At 41.2% G+C, this 16,888-nt stretch overlaps 2 protein-coding genes across 5 annotated transcripts in view; one reads left to right on the top strand and one right to left on the bottom strand.

Moving 5' to 3' along the window:
- CLK1 (CDC-like kinase 1) overlaps positions 1 to 6,000 on the top strand; it is a 6,625-nt gene extending 625 nt beyond the window's left edge. The window contains exons 1-13 of one of the 2 annotated variants that reach the window (XM_010564613.1): positions 15 to 157; positions 653 to 810; positions 1,003 to 1,192; positions 2,281 to 2,371; positions 2,797 to 2,863; positions 3,785 to 3,901; positions 4,031 to 4,197; positions 4,271 to 4,365; positions 4,452 to 4,581; positions 4,686 to 4,768; positions 5,102 to 5,181; positions 5,431 to 5,521; positions 5,616 to 6,000. In XM_010564613.1, coding sequence (XP_010562915.1) covers positions 653 to 810; positions 1,003 to 1,192; positions 2,281 to 2,371; positions 2,797 to 2,863; positions 3,785 to 3,901; positions 4,031 to 4,197; positions 4,271 to 4,365; positions 4,452 to 4,581; positions 4,686 to 4,768; positions 5,102 to 5,181; positions 5,431 to 5,521; positions 5,616 to 5,825 — 1,479 coding nt within the window. In that variant the 5' untranslated portion in view covers positions 15 to 157 and the 3' untranslated portion in view covers positions 5,826 to 6,000. Of the gene's footprint in view, positions 1 to 14; positions 158 to 652; positions 811 to 1,002; positions 1,193 to 2,280; positions 2,372 to 2,796; positions 2,864 to 3,784; positions 3,902 to 4,030; positions 4,198 to 4,270; positions 4,366 to 4,451; positions 4,582 to 4,685; positions 4,769 to 5,101; positions 5,182 to 5,430; positions 5,522 to 5,615 lie in introns of those variants that run through there. The other variant, XM_010564605.1, reaches the window with a different exon arrangement.
- Positions 6,001 to 7,066: 1,066 nt separating this feature from the next.
- Positions 7,067 to 16,888, bottom strand: part of BZW1 (basic leucine zipper and W2 domains 1) — a 10,395-nt gene continuing 573 nt past the window's right edge. For 2 of the 3 annotated variants that reach the window (XM_010564578.1, XM_010564586.1), the window contains exons 2-12: positions 16,740 to 16,813; positions 14,474 to 14,650; positions 11,439 to 11,533; positions 11,120 to 11,185; positions 10,696 to 10,831; positions 9,993 to 10,102; positions 9,705 to 9,875; positions 9,198 to 9,344; positions 8,734 to 8,872; positions 7,676 to 7,798; positions 7,067 to 7,413 (exon numbers count right to left, since the gene is read on the bottom strand). In XM_010564578.1, the coding sequence (XP_010562880.1) occupies positions 7,382 to 7,413; positions 7,676 to 7,798; positions 8,734 to 8,872; positions 9,198 to 9,344; positions 9,705 to 9,875; positions 9,993 to 10,102; positions 10,696 to 10,831; positions 11,120 to 11,185; positions 11,439 to 11,533; positions 14,474 to 14,650; positions 16,740 to 16,803 (1,260 nt within the window). In that variant the 5' untranslated portion in view covers positions 16,804 to 16,813 and the 3' untranslated portion in view covers positions 7,067 to 7,381. Of the gene's footprint in view, positions 7,414 to 7,675; positions 7,799 to 8,733; positions 8,873 to 9,197; positions 9,345 to 9,704; positions 9,876 to 9,992; positions 10,103 to 10,695; positions 10,832 to 11,119; positions 11,186 to 11,438; positions 11,534 to 14,074; positions 14,142 to 14,473; positions 14,651 to 16,739; positions 16,814 to 16,888 lie in introns of those variants that run through there. The other variant, XM_010564593.1, reaches the window with a different exon arrangement.

Here is a 16,888-nt window from a genome sequence, read left to right as displayed (position 1 = left end):
CGCACCGCCCGGCCGCGGCGTCCCGGCGCCTTTGGCGCCCGCGTCCCGCTCGGCAGCGTCGCCCTGGCTGCGGAGCCTGGACGCGTCGGTCTGGGACGCAGCTTGTGAGCTAGAACCGATTTGCGATTGGAGAGTGAAATAAAAGACGACGTGTGTAGTGAGTGACTTACCTCGTCGAGCTAAGTAACGAGGGGTTGGGTAGCATAAGTTTCATTGTCATTTTGGCTTAGCACTGGGAATTCTCAGGGCGAAAGTTCATGACGGGTTCCTTGAAGTCTTCAGAAGCACACCGGGCGATATTCGTATGCCCTTTTTAAGTGCACGGAAGCCTTCCTTTTCCCTAGCATATGCGCCTTTCGGTGCCTGAGCAGCTTTGCAGAAATAACATGCACTGTATGTGTGTAGTGTCTGAGCCGCGATACTTCTTTTTAAAATGTTTTGTAAGAAGTAGGTTATTGGTTTATGTTCCCCTATCAAAAATGGTTGATTTGAAAAAGCTCTGGAATTAACAAATAACGTGCAGGAAACAGCAGAGAGAAAATGAAAATTGGGTAGTTGAGGAAAAATGCAGTCTTCATTATAGTTAATGGCTTTGAAAATGAATTGTTTGTCTATGGGATGTAATTCAAAGAGCAAAATACCTTTGTTACAGATGCGGCATTCCAGGCGAACTAATTATCCTGACTGGGATAAAAAAGAAAGTCCGGATCACAGAAGATGTGACAGTGCTAGTAAGAGAAAGAAGAGATCATTAAGTGCTGCACAGGAGAACAGGCACAGCAAACATGATCTTTCTAAACTTCCTGATAGGTAAATAACTTCTTGACTTCTGATATCAGCAAGCATACGTTTTACAACTTTATTATTCTCATCAGGTCACCTGCTAATGTACTCATTTTTGAGTTGGAGATATTTCAAGACAGATGTCTTGCAGCTTAAACAGCTGTCTTGACAGGGCTACTAGAATTATTTTAATTGTTTTATTTGATCCTTTGTTTGTAGTACCGAAACCAAATCTGTAAATGAAAGAGACCACCATGAACGACGCTATGTTGAAGAATACAGAAACGAGTACAATCAAGGATATGATACTGGGCATCACAGTAGCAAATCATCAGGTCATAGTGGGACAAGTAGTTACAAAAGGAAATACAAGACACCTCACACTACCTGTCATCATCATCAGTCACAGGTGGTGTGACCAATTTTAATTTAGGATTTTTTTATTTTAAGAAGATAGTCAGTCATCTGGGCAGTAGTAGTTGAGTGTGGGGTTTGGGGAATTCTATCAATAATAGTTTATTATTTTAGCTAATATTAGTAGATGATTAATTTTGGTAGGATTTTGTTTCCTTCAGTGAAAATGTGTAGTTTGTAGGTATGCTTGTGATACAACAGAATGTAGTCTTGCTATTTGTTCATTGGATGTATTTGAGCAAAATAGTAACCATCAATTGGAATACTTGAAATACAGGCATTGCTTTCATGCCTTCAAAATTTTTATTATGACAAGCATTTACTTCAGCCCTACTCAAAAATTCAAGCACAAGCTTTTAGTCAAAAGCAAGTTGAAGTGTCACTGAAATAGCAAGGAGATAATGTCACATTTTTGCTTTTTTTTCTAAATCTGTTTAGTAAGGTGTTTTAAGTATTGCTGAAAAATCTGTAGAATCAGATATGTATGATGTCTGCCCACTAGCAGGGCAGTTTTTCTGATTTTTGTTAATATAAAACTCTTTAAAAAGCTGAAGATTTGGTTTATAATTTAAGATCTTCAGCTGAGACAGCCTAAAGTAAATGTTTATATTGTGTATGATTTAAAAAAAAAAATTCTTATCAAATACTCAGACCAGTAATTTAATCTCTATTACTTAAGATGGGTATTTTAATTTGGCCACAAGGCTATTTTTTTATATAGATATAGATATAAGATAATTATTAAATTCTTTTGCTTTAAAAAAAATACGGTCACTGAAATCTTAAGGTAAAATTCAGTGAACCAATCTTTTAAAAGAAAAACAATTGTGTTGTAATTTTTTGTTGCCTTGCCACTTTGAGTATCTCATCTGAAAATCTGTTCCTTGCCATGTTTTTCTCCTGTAACATAAACTATGTGCCCTGTGAATTTCCGGGGACTGAATTTGAAATTGCTCCTGCCAACTGTTTGTGGCCTGGCGTGTATCTGAATGCCTGAATATCTCCCTGCTGAATGAATTTCGTATTCTGACCTGAATTCACTCGGGTTTATTGATTGGCTGGACGATCTTGGTGCCGTTCCAGAAGAGTCATCGAAGGAAAAGATCCAGGAGTGTAGAGGATGATGAGGAGGGTCACCTGATCTGTCAGAGTGGAGACGTACTAAGTGCAAGATGTATAGAATATTTTTCAAAATTTATTAACTTTTCAGATAGAATAAGTTCTTTTAGAATAAGATGTGAGGGGGCTTTGGAAGTCTTTTCTTTCTGTCTTGACTTTTTTTGTTTGGGGGTGGGGATTGTTACTCTTTTTTCTGTAGAACTTAAATATTTTTCTTTTTTCTTTTCCCCCCTTTTTTTTTCCCCCCCCAAAATAGTAAATGAAGTTAATGAACCTACTAGAACGAGACCCCTGTAAATGTGCCTTGATGAGAGTTGTCCAGTAACATCTCTCAAACTAGATATTTACAATTTAAAGCAGTGCAGTCTAGAATAGTGTCAGTGATAGTACTTAGTCTTTTTGTTTTATTTTTCTTTGTTTGCTTGTTTAATAGCTGAGTAAGTTCACAACTTCTGTTACAGAGAGTTCTTTTCTTTATAGATGAGGTTGTTGCTACTTTGGGTGAAGGTGCTTTTGGAAAAGTAGTGGAATGCATCGATCACAAAGCGTAAGTCTTGAATTAAATACATGTAATTTTTCTTACCAGTGCTATCTCAGTGTGGTTCATGAAGGGCTTCCTGATTGTACCAGGTGTTATCTTTACTTCTCATATGCTGCTCTGTGTATTTCTTTAAGGCTGCTGCAGTTCCCAAACGTAAATGTATGTTGGTGCATCCTGCTAAAAACAGCACCCAGACACAAGGGTTGTGCAGGACTGGTGGATGAGGCAATGGGCGCATCATCTCCTGCAGGCGCACCCCAGCCTGGCAGGGGTCGAGGGCTGATGGGGGAGGTGGCCTAGACAATGTGGGGTGAAGCTGCCCCCCCCCCCCCCCCCCCCGGAAGTCCTGGGGCCTGCACCACCCCAGCTCTGAACAATGAGCAACATTTCTGACATCATGTAGTTTACCTTAAAGTATCATCTGTGATGATGCAACGCCATTTGGGTTCTAGCAGCGAGCATGTTATTAATCAAGAATGTATTTTGTGTTTGATGGCAGTTTTGCTGTGTGCAAAATAGTATGAAACTACGTTGTTTTTCCGGTCACTGTAGAAGGCATTTGACACCTGAGTTATGTTTTTACTAATTAAATGACTGAAGGCAGCTTGTCATTTTTGACTGACAGTTGTGTTAGGCTGCGATAGGTGATGTTTCTCCAGTGCTAGCCCAGCATACGTAAATACAAAGGGAAAGTAAATGGGGCTTTTAACCTTTAAGAATAAGACCGAAAATAAGGTATTGAGTGTGTTTTCAAAATTTAAAGATTATAGTGTGTTTGTGCAGAGATGAACCTTGATTTTATTAAGTCAGTATGTACTTAAAAAAAACACCTTTTCTGATGAGGTTGCCATTGTGGGTGATAATTACTGAATATTCTTAATTAAAACTAGTCATTGCTCTCACTACTTTTAAAACCTGTCTTTTCAGGGAAGACAGACACGTAGCTGTGAAAATAGTAAAAAATGTTGATAGGTACTCTGAAGCAGCTCGTGCAGAAATACAAGTACTGCAACATTTAAATGCATCGGATCCCACCAGTAAATAGTAAGTATACAAAGCTGACTGTACTTTGTTTTGGCTTTGATTTCTGTGACATCGTTTTCTGTAACATATGCCCTATATACGTGTTACACAACTTCCTGTTGCGATTCATGTGTTTTCCTGCTTTTGCAGTTCCTGTGTCCAGATGTTAGAATGGTTTGAGTACCATGGACATGTCTGCATTGTTTTTGAGCTACTGGGGCTCAGCACCTATGACTTCATTAAAGAGAATGGCTTTCTGCCATTTAGACTGGACCACATTCGACAGATGGCGTATCAGATCTGCAAATCTGTGAACTGTAAGTATGTTTCTTGTTTGATTTGTTAAATTTTCTTAATGGAATTTGCTAATTATACTTGTTATTTTTGCAGTTCTGCATTTGAACAAGTTGACACATACAGATCTGAAACCAGAAAATATTTTATTTGTGACGTCTGACTATGTAGAAGAGTATAACCCCAAACTGGTAAGGTCCTGTCCTCTTCCCCGCTCCCCCTTCAGCCCTTGTCTGGGTTTACTTGGTCATTGGCACCCCACTGTGTTTCATTTCAGAAATGCGATGAACGCACACTAAAAAATCCAGCCATCAAAGTTGTGGACTTTGGAAGCGCAACATATGATGATGAGTATCATAGCACTTTGGTGTCTACAAGACATTACAGAGCTCCTGAAGTTATCCTAGGTCAGTAGAAGTCTGTTAGGCTCATCTTCTGTGTGAGACTTTTGGCATGCTGTTGAACTCTTGCAGCTTGCTATAAACACAAACCTTCTGAATCTTTTTCGCAGCACTTGGATGGTCACAACCATGTGATGTTTGGAGCATAGGATGCATTCTCATAGAATATTACCTTGGATTCACAGTATTTCCGGTAGGTAACCAAGAACCTCAAAATGATGCAGCATCTATAATGTTCCTCAGCTTGATGAAAATATGCTACAGAGAGGTGATGACCAAGGGGAATCATCGGTGCAAGAAATTAAGCTGCATTTCTCTGTAATGCCAAGTTGAAGAGAGCGGACGATGTAGGCACAAAGGAATTTCCTCAGCAGCAGATTTCTCCAAGTTGTACCTGTTAACATTTGTAATTTACAAGCCACACTAGTAACAGATGTAGCTTCAAAAAGGAAGTGAGGTTAGTGTGTGGTTCTTGTTAACTCCCTCTAGCAATGAACAAAACATATCTCTCTCCATTTCCCTCCAGACGCATGACAGCAAAGAACACCTGGCAATGATGGAGCGAATATTGGGGCCTTTGCCAAATCACATGATTAAAAAAAGCAGGTAATTGCATTTTTCTGTACCTAGACTGCTATAGTTTAATTTAAATATTTTCAGATTTGGTTTAGTAGCAAATTTTTAAAGAAAGTTTAATAAACTCAGATTCATCCTTCTGTTCTATTTAACAAGCTGGCCACTCTTGTGGAATATTCCCAGCTCATTTCCCAAGTTGAGAACAAACATGCTGATAAACTTCTAGTGAAGGGACAAAACAGAATCTTGGAATAACAAACTGTGGTCTGTTTGTTTAAGGAAACGCAAATATTTCCGTCATGACCGGCTGGATTGGGATGAACAAAGTTCTGCTGGTAAATATGTCTCGAGGCGCTGTAAGCCACTGAAGGTAAGATGACAGAGGGAGAATGCTTTTGGGGGAGAGGAGCTTTAAGTGCAATTATGAGAGTCAAGAGACATGTTTTCTTGTTTCCTTCACAAAGGCATTCATGACCTGCCACGATTCTGACCACGAGGACCTCTTTGACCTCATTGAAAAGATGTTGGAGTATGACCCAGCCAAGCGCATTACTCTTGAAGAAGCACTGAAACATCCTTTCTTCTTCCCACTGAAAAAGGAAAAAAGGGCGCTGTCTCCTGTAGCTGAGGCTGACACAGATGTCAGTCCACCAAAGAAATATAAAAAATGTTAAATATTTATTGTGTACAGTTATTTTGTAAATGCCTTATTTTGTATTACAACTTTTTGGATACTGAAGTTTAACCCAGCTGCTGGCATAAAACTTAAGAAAAAGATACTGATGAACTTGGTTGCATTTCCTCAGTAAATAAAAAAATCTCAGGACACTTGTACTTTTAACACATGGAAAAGAGTACCCTCTATAAAACAGGCCTCCTAACAGCAAGCATTACTTCAATAATATTTTATTCAGCTGTCATTGGAATAGCAAAAGACCTAGGACTTTTATCTTTTAGTGTCACTGGTACTTCCTTTTTGAGTAAGAGAACAGAGACAGCCCTTGTGTAAGGATGGCCTTTATTTGTTTTAAAAAAAAGTTACAAAGTAAGATCAGTGTGATATTGAATAGATTGCATTGTGATCACCCATCTTTTTATTTTTTTATTTATTTTAGTAGGTATACTCTGGTTACCAGTATTTCAGTTAATGCTCATTATTAGCTTACAACAGTATAGATGTCACTCTTTTACCAAATCTTTCTTGAATTATGAGCTGTCCTGAGACTTTCCATTAATTCAGAGTTTCAGGGAGCAGGTAAGCTGTTTGGTTTAACCTGTCAACTGTCCACATCAAATAATCTCTAAACTTCAGGGGGAAGGGGTAGAGTTTAGTCCACCTTACCTTACCTTTCAGCAGTCATGCATTTACAGAGCAGCACAAGCAAGCTGCGCCCCTGCCCCAGCCCTGCTAGCAGCATAGGCCAGGGCTCTAGAAAGCTGTTGGGCAGCAGTGCATGGAACAGCACTGCTTGTGCTTCCACGAGAGAAGTGGCAAGACTCCCCCAGAACTGTAAGGCAGCCGGACAGCCCCTCAGGGAATCAGGCCAGCAGGCTCAGAGATGCTGCTCTTCATGCCCCACCACAGTTACTGTTCACTGCCACCAGAACAGCTCCTCTCCCATAGGACACTGAGCTCCCAGGAGTGGGGCAGCTGCCTCACCCAGCAGCTGGAAGAGAGGATTGCTTTATGCTGGACATATGATAAAGAGATGACAAAGTCCTGGGGGAGATGGACAACCACCTATGGAACAGGGTTATTTGGAGAAAGTGGTACGGACTGAAGTGTCACACCAAGTTACCACACAAGCCATGGCCTCTTCCTTTTTGAGGCTTTTTATAGTTTAATTTGCAAACAGAACTGCCATAAATCTCATTCACCATATCATGTCTACTCAAATATAGATAGAAAACCCAAGGGGTAAAATGGATTTCATTGTGGAAGGCCTTAAATTACATTATTACAGTAGAAAATACAGGAGGTAGAATATAACTGAAAGGACAAATGCAGGTTAGAGTCAAATCTATAATAGCTCTGTAAGCTACTTAAAACATGGTTTTAAAAACTAAACCCAGTATTTCAATAACTATAGAAAACAGTTAAAATAAATTGCCATGAGAGCCCTTATATCATGCTTGATACAGGGAGGTAGGATGTAAGAATCAGAAGGACACATGAGACATGACACTTATCTACAGCTCCTGTTTACTTTACTGAGGACAGTTTCACAGCTCAGTCACCCTCTTCTGCTTCAGACTCCGACTCTGGAACAGAGGGACACCTTGTCAACAAGCTGCCAGCAGGTCAGCCCCTCCCCCAGCCCCCCAGTTCAGCTGCTGCCCTGCATCCTAGTTGCTATTGGATCCACATGAATTTCACGAACAAGCTTTTCTAGCCAGTACTGGGGGGCACACCTAGACTCAGAAGCACAATTAACACCCACCCCCCACCCCCGAAACAAAGCATTATTGCACTAAGGTTCCCAAAATGAACAGGCTCAACTTGTGAGCTAAGCTCCTTGGTTACCTTCTTCAGCATTCTTGAGCCATTCAACAAACTTTTTCATTTGCTCCAGAAAAACGCTCTTTCCTTTTGCAAGATGTGCATCTTTATACCACTTCAGGATGGGTTCTTCGCTCAGAACTTCAGCTGTAAGATGTGCAAGAGCAGTATTAACACAGCACACCACTGAACACCAGCTGCTGAGAACGCCTGACAGGGGGCCTTTGCTTCCTCCCCTAGAACCATCACCATATATAGTCCCTTCCCTGGATATGGCTGGACATACCTGCACCAGGAGTGCCTCCTATTTTAAAATTCTGAGAACCATGCATTTCAGATCAGCTGCTGGGAGTTTCCTGAGCACTCACTGCACCTAGGAGCTGCACTTTCACTCCCACTAACAGCCTTGAGTATTTCATAGCTATTAGAGTACATCACCTCAATGGAAAGCTTCAGTCAATAGCTAAGAACAGATGCAAATTCTTTAAAGCCCAAAGCACACCACAGGAAATGTTTAGTTTTTAAAATTTTACAATTATAACATACTCTTCAGTTTAACAAGCTTCCTTATGTTCCTGTGGTGTTTCCATAGGTGTGCAGCATGTTTTTCAGTAACACCTTTTAACAGCCATTTAACAGAGAGCCTAGAGCACTCCAGAACACCTTGGTGGTCTCAATCTCTGGCTGTTAAGAGTCAGTGTTCAGACAGAGAACTAAGAAGAATACACTATCATGTCTCTTTCCCTAACTTAAAAGGGCCAAAGACCCTTAAAAATCTATATTTAGCTCCTATCTACCACAACTCTTAAAATCTAGTAGACAGGCAGGATCCATGTCTAGAGAAGTATTTCCCCATGTGCCAAGGACAGCCACATCCACCATTGCATTTTACTGCTCCATCTTTGCAAAGAAGAGGTAGAACATTCTTCAGCCTATGAAGTGCAATGTTATAGCACTGATCTTCCCTAAAGGTCTTACCAGGACTGAAGCATTCTGCAAATACAGGCCTTAAAAAAAAAAGAAAGGAAAAAACCCAACCAAACAAAAACAACCCCCCAAAACTACAACCCCACAGAAGTTACCTTTATAGAAGAGCACCACTATTTTCTGGAAGGCCTTCATGAAGTGAATGTTGTCATAACAGTACTCCTGAATCTTCAACAGAAGAGTCAGCTCTGACTGACCTTGGGTAGTAAAGGCAGCAAGTAGAGGGCTGTATTGCTGTAACAGGAACGACAAATTGGCACACACTGAGCACTTCACATTTATCGCCCGACTAGACTGGTTTTACACAGTTTCCATCAGCCACTGCTTAGAAATTTGCAACCCCTGCCCCACCTGAGCGTCCTTGTGCAGAAGTTGTACTGCTTTTGCCTCAGTAACTTGGACTATAACACCACAGTTAAAAGGGGAAGAATTCCCTGTCTAATGCTGTCTCTGCATCAGAGGCATTGTAGGTCTTAACTCATTTAAAAGGGAACTGGAGACAGAGGGAAGCCCGAGCCCTACCCAGCGGGTGCCAAAGTCTACACTTCAGTTACAATACCTTCAAGTGCTTAATGGCTTGCTCTGCTACCAGCTCCTCCTTTTTGTTCCATTCCACTGTGCTCATTACACTTGACCAGATTATGGCTACCACAGTCTGTTCTGAGATGTTGTTTTTCTTCATCTCCTCCTTCACATACAAGATTATCTGCCAGTTACAGTAAGAGTCAGCACATATGCTACATACAATGCTAAGCAAAATTAAAACTTCTGTTCTAAAGGTAACCCAGAAGCCTTCAGAACCACAAACAACCCCCCTTGATCATACAGCAGGATTCAGGACATAAGGAAAGACTACAAAGCTAATACCAAAACACTCTGGTCCTAATGTTAATTCTTAGTGAGAGCTATATGTTTAAGTTCAGTATTTAATTAGGCATATCTCTTCTTCAGATTAGTATTAAAGGCTATTGTATTTCAGATAATTTGAGCTAAGTTCCTACCAAAAAAAATTTTTTTTTCTTTTAAAAAAAGCAGCATACCACCTTGTCTACAGACAAACACTTACATCCTTGAATGGATCTCCCCGTGACATCTGCTCCTGAAGTTCTTTCTGCAGCTCTTTCCGAGCCCCTATGGTTTGCTGGTTCCTAACATATTCGGAAAGTTCTTTTAGTCCTGCTTCAGTGAAGTACTTGGAGAAGTGTTCAACACTTTGTTTGTTGGCTGGGAAGAGTTCCTAAAAACAAAGTTTACAAAGTCTTTCACAAAAGAAATGCATGTTGAGTACTTTGCTGGTAAATGCTATTTACTAAACTGCCTTAAGCAGTACATCAGTAATTTCAGCGGTACTCACCATCAGCCTGTTATCCATGTTTACTTTACGAAGACTGACAGCCACTGCATTAATATCTTTCTCATTTATCCAGGATTTGAACAGCTTGACTGCAAAAGCTGCAGAAACACCTGTGCAATAGGAGCAGTACTATTACTACTGAAATTCAAAACAAAGGGAATCATAAGGCCTGAGAGTACAGGGCACCTACTTTGTCAGACCCCTGTTCAAAGCAGCAGCAGCGGTGCTCCGAAGCAGCCCTAGCACCATCTGCAGTACCTCTGCCTGAGGACACTGCAGCCTCCAGCACGTTGGACTTTTCTTACCGCGCAGCATCACGAAGGATTCCCTGTACTGAACTCAACTCTCCTTGCTGCATTTTAGGAAGGAACCTAAAGACACGACACACCTTCTGCATCCTGAAAGGTCCCTCTCTGAAATACAGTACTGCCTTGCTGGGCAACACTAGTGACAGCAGCCCCTGGTGTCATACAGGGAAGTCCTACACACAAGCTTTCTGACAAGACTAGTTTTCTACAGTCTTAGGAAGACCTTCCAGGTTGTGAGGCAGCATGTTTACTTTTGCCAATCCTGTAGTTAATCTATTGCCAGATGAAGCTTGTGAGCCGCAAGGGTGTACTGTCGTCATGATTTCCACCTACTTGTCATGGTTCTGTCCCCCCCCCCCCACTCTCCCCTAAAGGAGAACTTGGGGAACACTTACCTTCTTTAACCAAGTTCTCATTGTAAAGACTGTTGAGAATTGACGCATTAAGTGTCCCATTGGCTAGCAGAATACCCGTCAACATGGCCAGTTTGTTCCGCTCAGACTCCGAGAACCCTTTCAGGAACAGCAGCAACTGCAAGAGGAAGTAAGAAGAGGTGGCATAAAACTACCACCTCTCACTAAAGTTTGGCTACTGCCTCCATGTTAGACACTTTTGTTTCAATCAAGCTATTCAACTAGCAGAAGCACTAGTTTGCTGGTAGTCTTCTCCACTAGTCATACAAGCTAGCTGTTCTTCCATTAATAACTTAGAAGTGTTCTATTTTAATAACCCATTGTATGATATAACTCTTCTGTATAGAGCGATTAACTAACAGAATTTGAAGGTTTATTTGTCTGCTGATAAAGACGTACTTCATACCTTTTTGACTTCATCTTCAAAGCCTTTCTCCAGGTACTTGTAACGCCTGATTAGCTTGTTAAAAACCTAAAAAGATATGGAGTATTATTTTTTGCTCTGAACTACCATTTAATTAGAATAAAAAAAAAAAATCAAGTTCAGTTAAGTTGGTCCGTACTCTTTAGAGCACTGTTAGCTTAAAACAGTGCTACTCTATCTACCTCTTCTAGTAAGCTTCTTAAAGCCATGCATTATTTTTACCTAAACTTTCAACTACACAAACATTTCATTTTTGACCACTAAACAGTTTAAGTTAAATTGTACTCATTTGAGAACTAACCTGAGCAAATGCTTGCATGGTTTCTAGGTCTTCCTGTGCTGCAAATACACAGACGTTTGTGCGTGTCATGTCATCTGCCAGGGTACCACCTGGGGCTAAAGAAAGGTTTCAGCATTAGTGGTATTACTCCCCCAGTGAGAGTACTGAGTAGTCCCCACAGAATTCCAATACCCATAACATGCAATGCATTGACCTTTCTTGATGAACTGAATGACTGGATCACTGAAGACACCCCTACTTTTCCATCTGCTCCACTGCTCTAGTGGAACTTTAAGATCAGTAGCTTAGATATGAACACTTAAATTACCTGACCCCCTACTGCTAAGTGGATTGGCAACACATCTTGTTTACATATTGTCATGGTTTAACTCTAGCACCACACAGCTACTCACCGACTCCTCCCTGCCCCCCAGTGGGATGGGGGAGAGAATCAGGGAGTGGGGGGCTCGAGGGGGAAGTAAAACTCATGGGTTGACATAAAGACAGTTTAACATGACAGAAAAGGAAGGGAAAATACTACTACTAAGAGAATATACAAAACAAATGATGCACAAGACAACTGGTCACCACTTACCAAGCAGTGCCCAGCCAACGCCTGAGCCGCAGTGCCCCCCAGCCAACTTCCCCCAGTTTATATACTGGGCAGGATGTAATATGGTATGGAATAACCCTTTGGCTCATTTGCGTTAACTGTCCTGGCTGTGCCCCCTCCCAGCTTCTTGTGCACTCCCAGCCTCTATACACAGGGCAGTATGGGAGGCTGAAAAGTCCTTGACTTAGTATAAACATTGCTTAGCAACAACTAAAACCTCAGTGTGTTACCAACATTACTCTCATCCTAAATCCAAAACACAGCACTATACGAGCTACTAGGAAGAAAATTAACTTTATTCTAGCTGAAACCAGGACACATATTGGTAAGTTAACATGACCACATGAGCTCCTCTTCCCTTAAAGGAAGCCACTGAAGCTGCCTAACACTAGCAAGTGTCTTTTTAGTGTCTGCTGCAGTACTGCTGCTTTGTAAGCAAGTGTCTTTTAAGTAACAGAGTAAGTCACAACAGGAGATGAAACACATGGAGATGCATGTTCAAAATTCAGCGCCCCAGAAATGAGCTTGAAACTTCAGTCTTGAAAGGCACCTCAGGTTTTTAGCTGCTAATTAGAAGATGCTTCTTCACCATTCCTCTTCAGTTTAATACGGGCATTTGACTGGTAGCCAGGCTGCTTCACTAACTAGGGTGAATTTCAAGTCACCAGCTCTGATGCCAGAATACCTCATCACCAATTTCTATGCCATCCTACATGTAAGGGAGATCCTTTCGTTATGTATTAGTCAGAAAAATGACTTAAAGATGGAGATAAAGCATTAATGGTAATAATATTAAAGGTGGTGAGCCAACAGGATAGATGCCAGTTTTTATTTTGGCCTTGCCTGAATAAAGGTCAAAGCTAGTCTACTTACCTACTTTTTACAGAGGGAGTTGAATAAAGGATGCCTGTATCACCATTAATGCAGCAATGCATTTTTCCCTTCCCTCTCAGGCTCATTTCTAGAAGGAACACTTCCTAACACAGTACACACTGGTCAAGACTCTTGAATGTAAACCCACAGATTGTAACAAGTTGTACATTAACAACTTCAAGCAGTGATGCTCCATGTGGCAGACAAGTTTACTTACTCATGCTACCAAGCTCTTTCAGCATCAGCAAAAGAACCTCTTGCCAAAAGGAACATCACAGTAACTTCAGTCTACATAACACTGTTTCAATACACAGCTTTGAGATAAGCAGGCACGTGAAGTTAAACCACTCTGAAAGCCTTGCTTTTTAGTGTTTGAGCAAGCCGCCTGACATTTCTACAGCATCAGTGTGAAGACCTCCTCAACATGCAACAGATGCATCCTCCCAAACCAGCCACCCCCACTGCAGAACTGCCATCCACAGTCTGACTGTAGCCCAGAATCAGGTGTTTCCTCTCCTCCCCCTATGCATTTAGGTCATTTGAATTCTATTTCTGTTACATTACAGAAAATCTTCTGCAACTGCCAAACTTCTCATTTAAGTCCTCCCTCCCAACTATTGCGTAACAAATGCTAAAATCGGAGACAGACCTTTTCCAGCCTAGGCAGACAACATAGAGGGTCCTCTTTGCAGCCTGTATTTTACATGGGTCCCTGCCACCTGAACCCCTTCTCACTAAACAGTATTTAGTCAAGTAGGAAATGTCTAAATCTAGAAGCACCACTTTTTTTTTTAAACTACTTTTGAACCTCATTTAGCTTCCTTTATTTCTTACCTAGTTGGTGAGCATCTGTTCCACTCTGCTCTTTACACACAGTGTGCACATGAGTTTACAAGATTTTTCATCATCACGTTTCACTTCCTCAGTTCCCTGTGTTTTTTGCTGACTCAACCACCCTCTCATTTCTCACTCCCTGACATCTGCTAGAGCCCATGACTTCACTATTGTCAACAACAAACGATTTATAATAGCATTTCCAAGACTAAGCAGATCAGCTTCTTCTGTGAACAGTCTTACTTTCCAAAATAACAGGGCAGGGTGCACAAAGCACAGGATCATGTCAGAATCTTTCAGGGCAACTCCATTGGTCTTGCAACCACAGACCACCCACCAGAAACAAGCATTCATCCTTCACACATCAGCAGAAGTGAACCTGACTACAGAGTCAAGATCCCCTCCTGGTTAAAAAAACAAAAACCAAAACAACCAAAAAAAAACCACCCCAACAAACCTCCAATATATTTTCCTTTAAGCCAAGTTTGTACAGTTTACACTTTGAAGAATGCACACTGACTCAAGCAAAACTGCAGTAGGTTATACAGGGTATTTCTACAGTAATCTGATTGCTCAGTCAGTCACTAAGATGGTCAGATAGTTTACCACAGATAACTTAAACTCTGTTCTACACACTCAATGGGCTCCTTAGCAGAATTTTTACACTGAAAGAAAACAGTGAGCTTTTGTAGTCAAGTGAATAAAGGCTGACAGCAGCCCCATCAAAGGGACTTACCCAGCATTCCACCAGCCACCAGGATGTCAAAAAGCGTTTCCGCATAGCGGCGATAGTCAAGTTTTGCACCAGAAGCATCAAGAAACTTTGCTACTGCCTCCAAGTCGGTGCCGGTTTCGGTTAAACCTTGAATAATACAGTCCTGGAACTGAGTAGGGTCAAACCTCTCTTTTTCATCTGTAAAGACAAAGCATTGAAATAAAGTTGCTACACACAGCTGTCTGGTTTTTAAAGTTTGTAATTTCAATCTTATTAAAAAAACACAAACCCAAACTTGCACTGACAAGCCTGACAACTGGTATTAGCTAGCACAAATAGTGACTTAACAGCATAGCCTAAAATGAGTTTCAGTGGCCAATACAGCAGTAAGAAGTTTTACTACTTTCACTCCCCTATTTGGTCAAGGCTGGGGGAAAGGCTATCAAAAGCTAAAACATTCCTTAATTACCCCTAATTGAATTCTTACTGTACTTTCACCAAGAAGAACAGTTGTTTGTGATCATCATTAGTTGGCTCTAACAAAGCTTACATGACTTCTCAGTTTGATTCTTATACTCCGGTTCACATGTTAGACCACTTTTTCCCTCCAAAAACAGATGCTTAGCTACATGCTGGAAGGCAATTCTTCATATGTGCCCCTACAATTTTGTACATTTGACTCCATTACTCATGTTCCATTTCTGCCCTTGGGGCCTCTCACTGTTTTGGACAAATTATTCTGACTGAAAAGCTGCGTACCATTATCACGTTAGAGCCAACCGACAAGACTTGCTTTGTGGCTATGAAGACCATCCCCTCCTCTTAATATGGAGTTAAATGAGTCTGAAGCAATTGCTTTTCCTCAAGTGCCTGGGGGAATCAGAAATCTGAGCTAATATCTTGGTCTTAAATAAACATGAAATGATGGACTGTAACTGCAGATCTATTTAGCATCCTTTGTTGTTGTTAAAGCAGAACACACGCTTCTTCATGTTTGAGATGCATCAGTCAATCATAGTCTTGTTTTCATTATCGGTAGGGCTTAGTTAATATGCAACAAATCCATCCGTGTAACTAACAGAAAGCCTTAAATGGAAGAGGTCTTCAAATTTATTCAACCCAATTTGTCCTTAGATTATGCAAACCACGAGAGGAAAAGCTGCAAATCTTAGAGTGCTGTCCACAACAGCTTAGCCAGTTCTGTTAGCAACCCTTCTGTAAGGGGCGTACTAGTGTCCTTACATTCAAGGCAAGTATCAACACGTTGGTAACAGCTGGGTGGAAGTCTGGAAATACTGGATCAGTTATTTTCCACGCCAGATCTGTGAAGCTCATTGTTACCGCAGAGCTGCTTGGAAGCCAAATTATGGTTAAATGCTTAAAAAGAGACAAAAACCTAGGACACTAGCATTTCATCTGCTGGACAGACTAAATCCAACTCTCTCACTTCAACTGTTTCTCAAGGTGCTTTTATTTTAAAATAGGTTCTGTAAGTCAACACATACTTCTGTACAACTTAACTACTAGTTCAATATGTACAGCACCCTTAATGCTGTCAGTTTGAGCTAGAACACTGCTAGTATATTAGTAAAACAGTATTAAACAGAAACTCTAACAGCTGTCCCCACTTCCTCTTTAGGTTTAAAAAAACACCACCAAAATCCTAAATTACTCACCACACCTCTTCACTCATCAACTCTTCTTATGGGAGAAACTGTGCACACACAGAGATAGGCACTTGCAGATCCCACACTTTTCGTGCTTTTTGTTTGGTTGGTTGGGGGGTGGGGTTTTGGTCTTTTGTTTTGTGTTTGGGTTTTTTTTTTTATTATTTAAATCAGATATTCTTATAGCATTAAGGGACAATGTAACTTTTATCCAGTGGCTAACACTGAAATTCCAGCTAGGTTAGATGCTCCTCAGATGTACGTATTAACCTGCAACAAGCCTGTGCTGGCGTTCCCCTGTAACTCAGGGGTACTAGGTACTTCTGCTTTCAGGCTAAACATGCTCAGTACAGTTCTAGAAAGACCATCTCTTAAGCCAGGTTATCACTGTAAATTCAGCTACAGTTCTTAGTGGCAAATATTTTTTTATTAGCGCAGAGAGCACTCTAGCACCCAGAGTGAGCCTCAAGACTTTCTATCTAGCACGGTCCATTTAAAAGATTTATGAGAAAAGCATGAAGGCGTTGTTAGTTTATCACCAGAAACCAGCTTTTTACAGTGGGCCACACGCACAGCACCGACAGCGGGTACCGGCAGTACGCACACCGCGAACAGCTTACCTCTTTTTCTAGTTTTAAAACGCTGGCCCGATAGCGTCGGCTTCTGCGGCTTTTGATTATTCATAAAAGACACCCTGCAAGGAAGCAGGCAGGCACCTCAGCGCGCTGACGACGGCGCCCGCCCGCCCGCTCCCAGCCCGGCCTCCCCC

The sequence above is a fragment of the Haliaeetus leucocephalus genome, unplaced genomic scaffold (genome assembly GCF_000737465.1).
Source record: "Haliaeetus leucocephalus isolate CR32 unplaced genomic scaffold, Haliaeetus_leucocephalus-4.0 Scaffold1, whole genome shotgun sequence".
In the NCBI taxonomy this organism is placed as follows: domain Eukaryota; kingdom Metazoa; phylum Chordata; class Aves; order Accipitriformes; family Accipitridae; genus Haliaeetus; species Haliaeetus leucocephalus.
The sequence above is the reverse complement of the archived record's forward strand: the minus strand, read 5'-3'. Positions and strand labels throughout refer to the sequence as shown.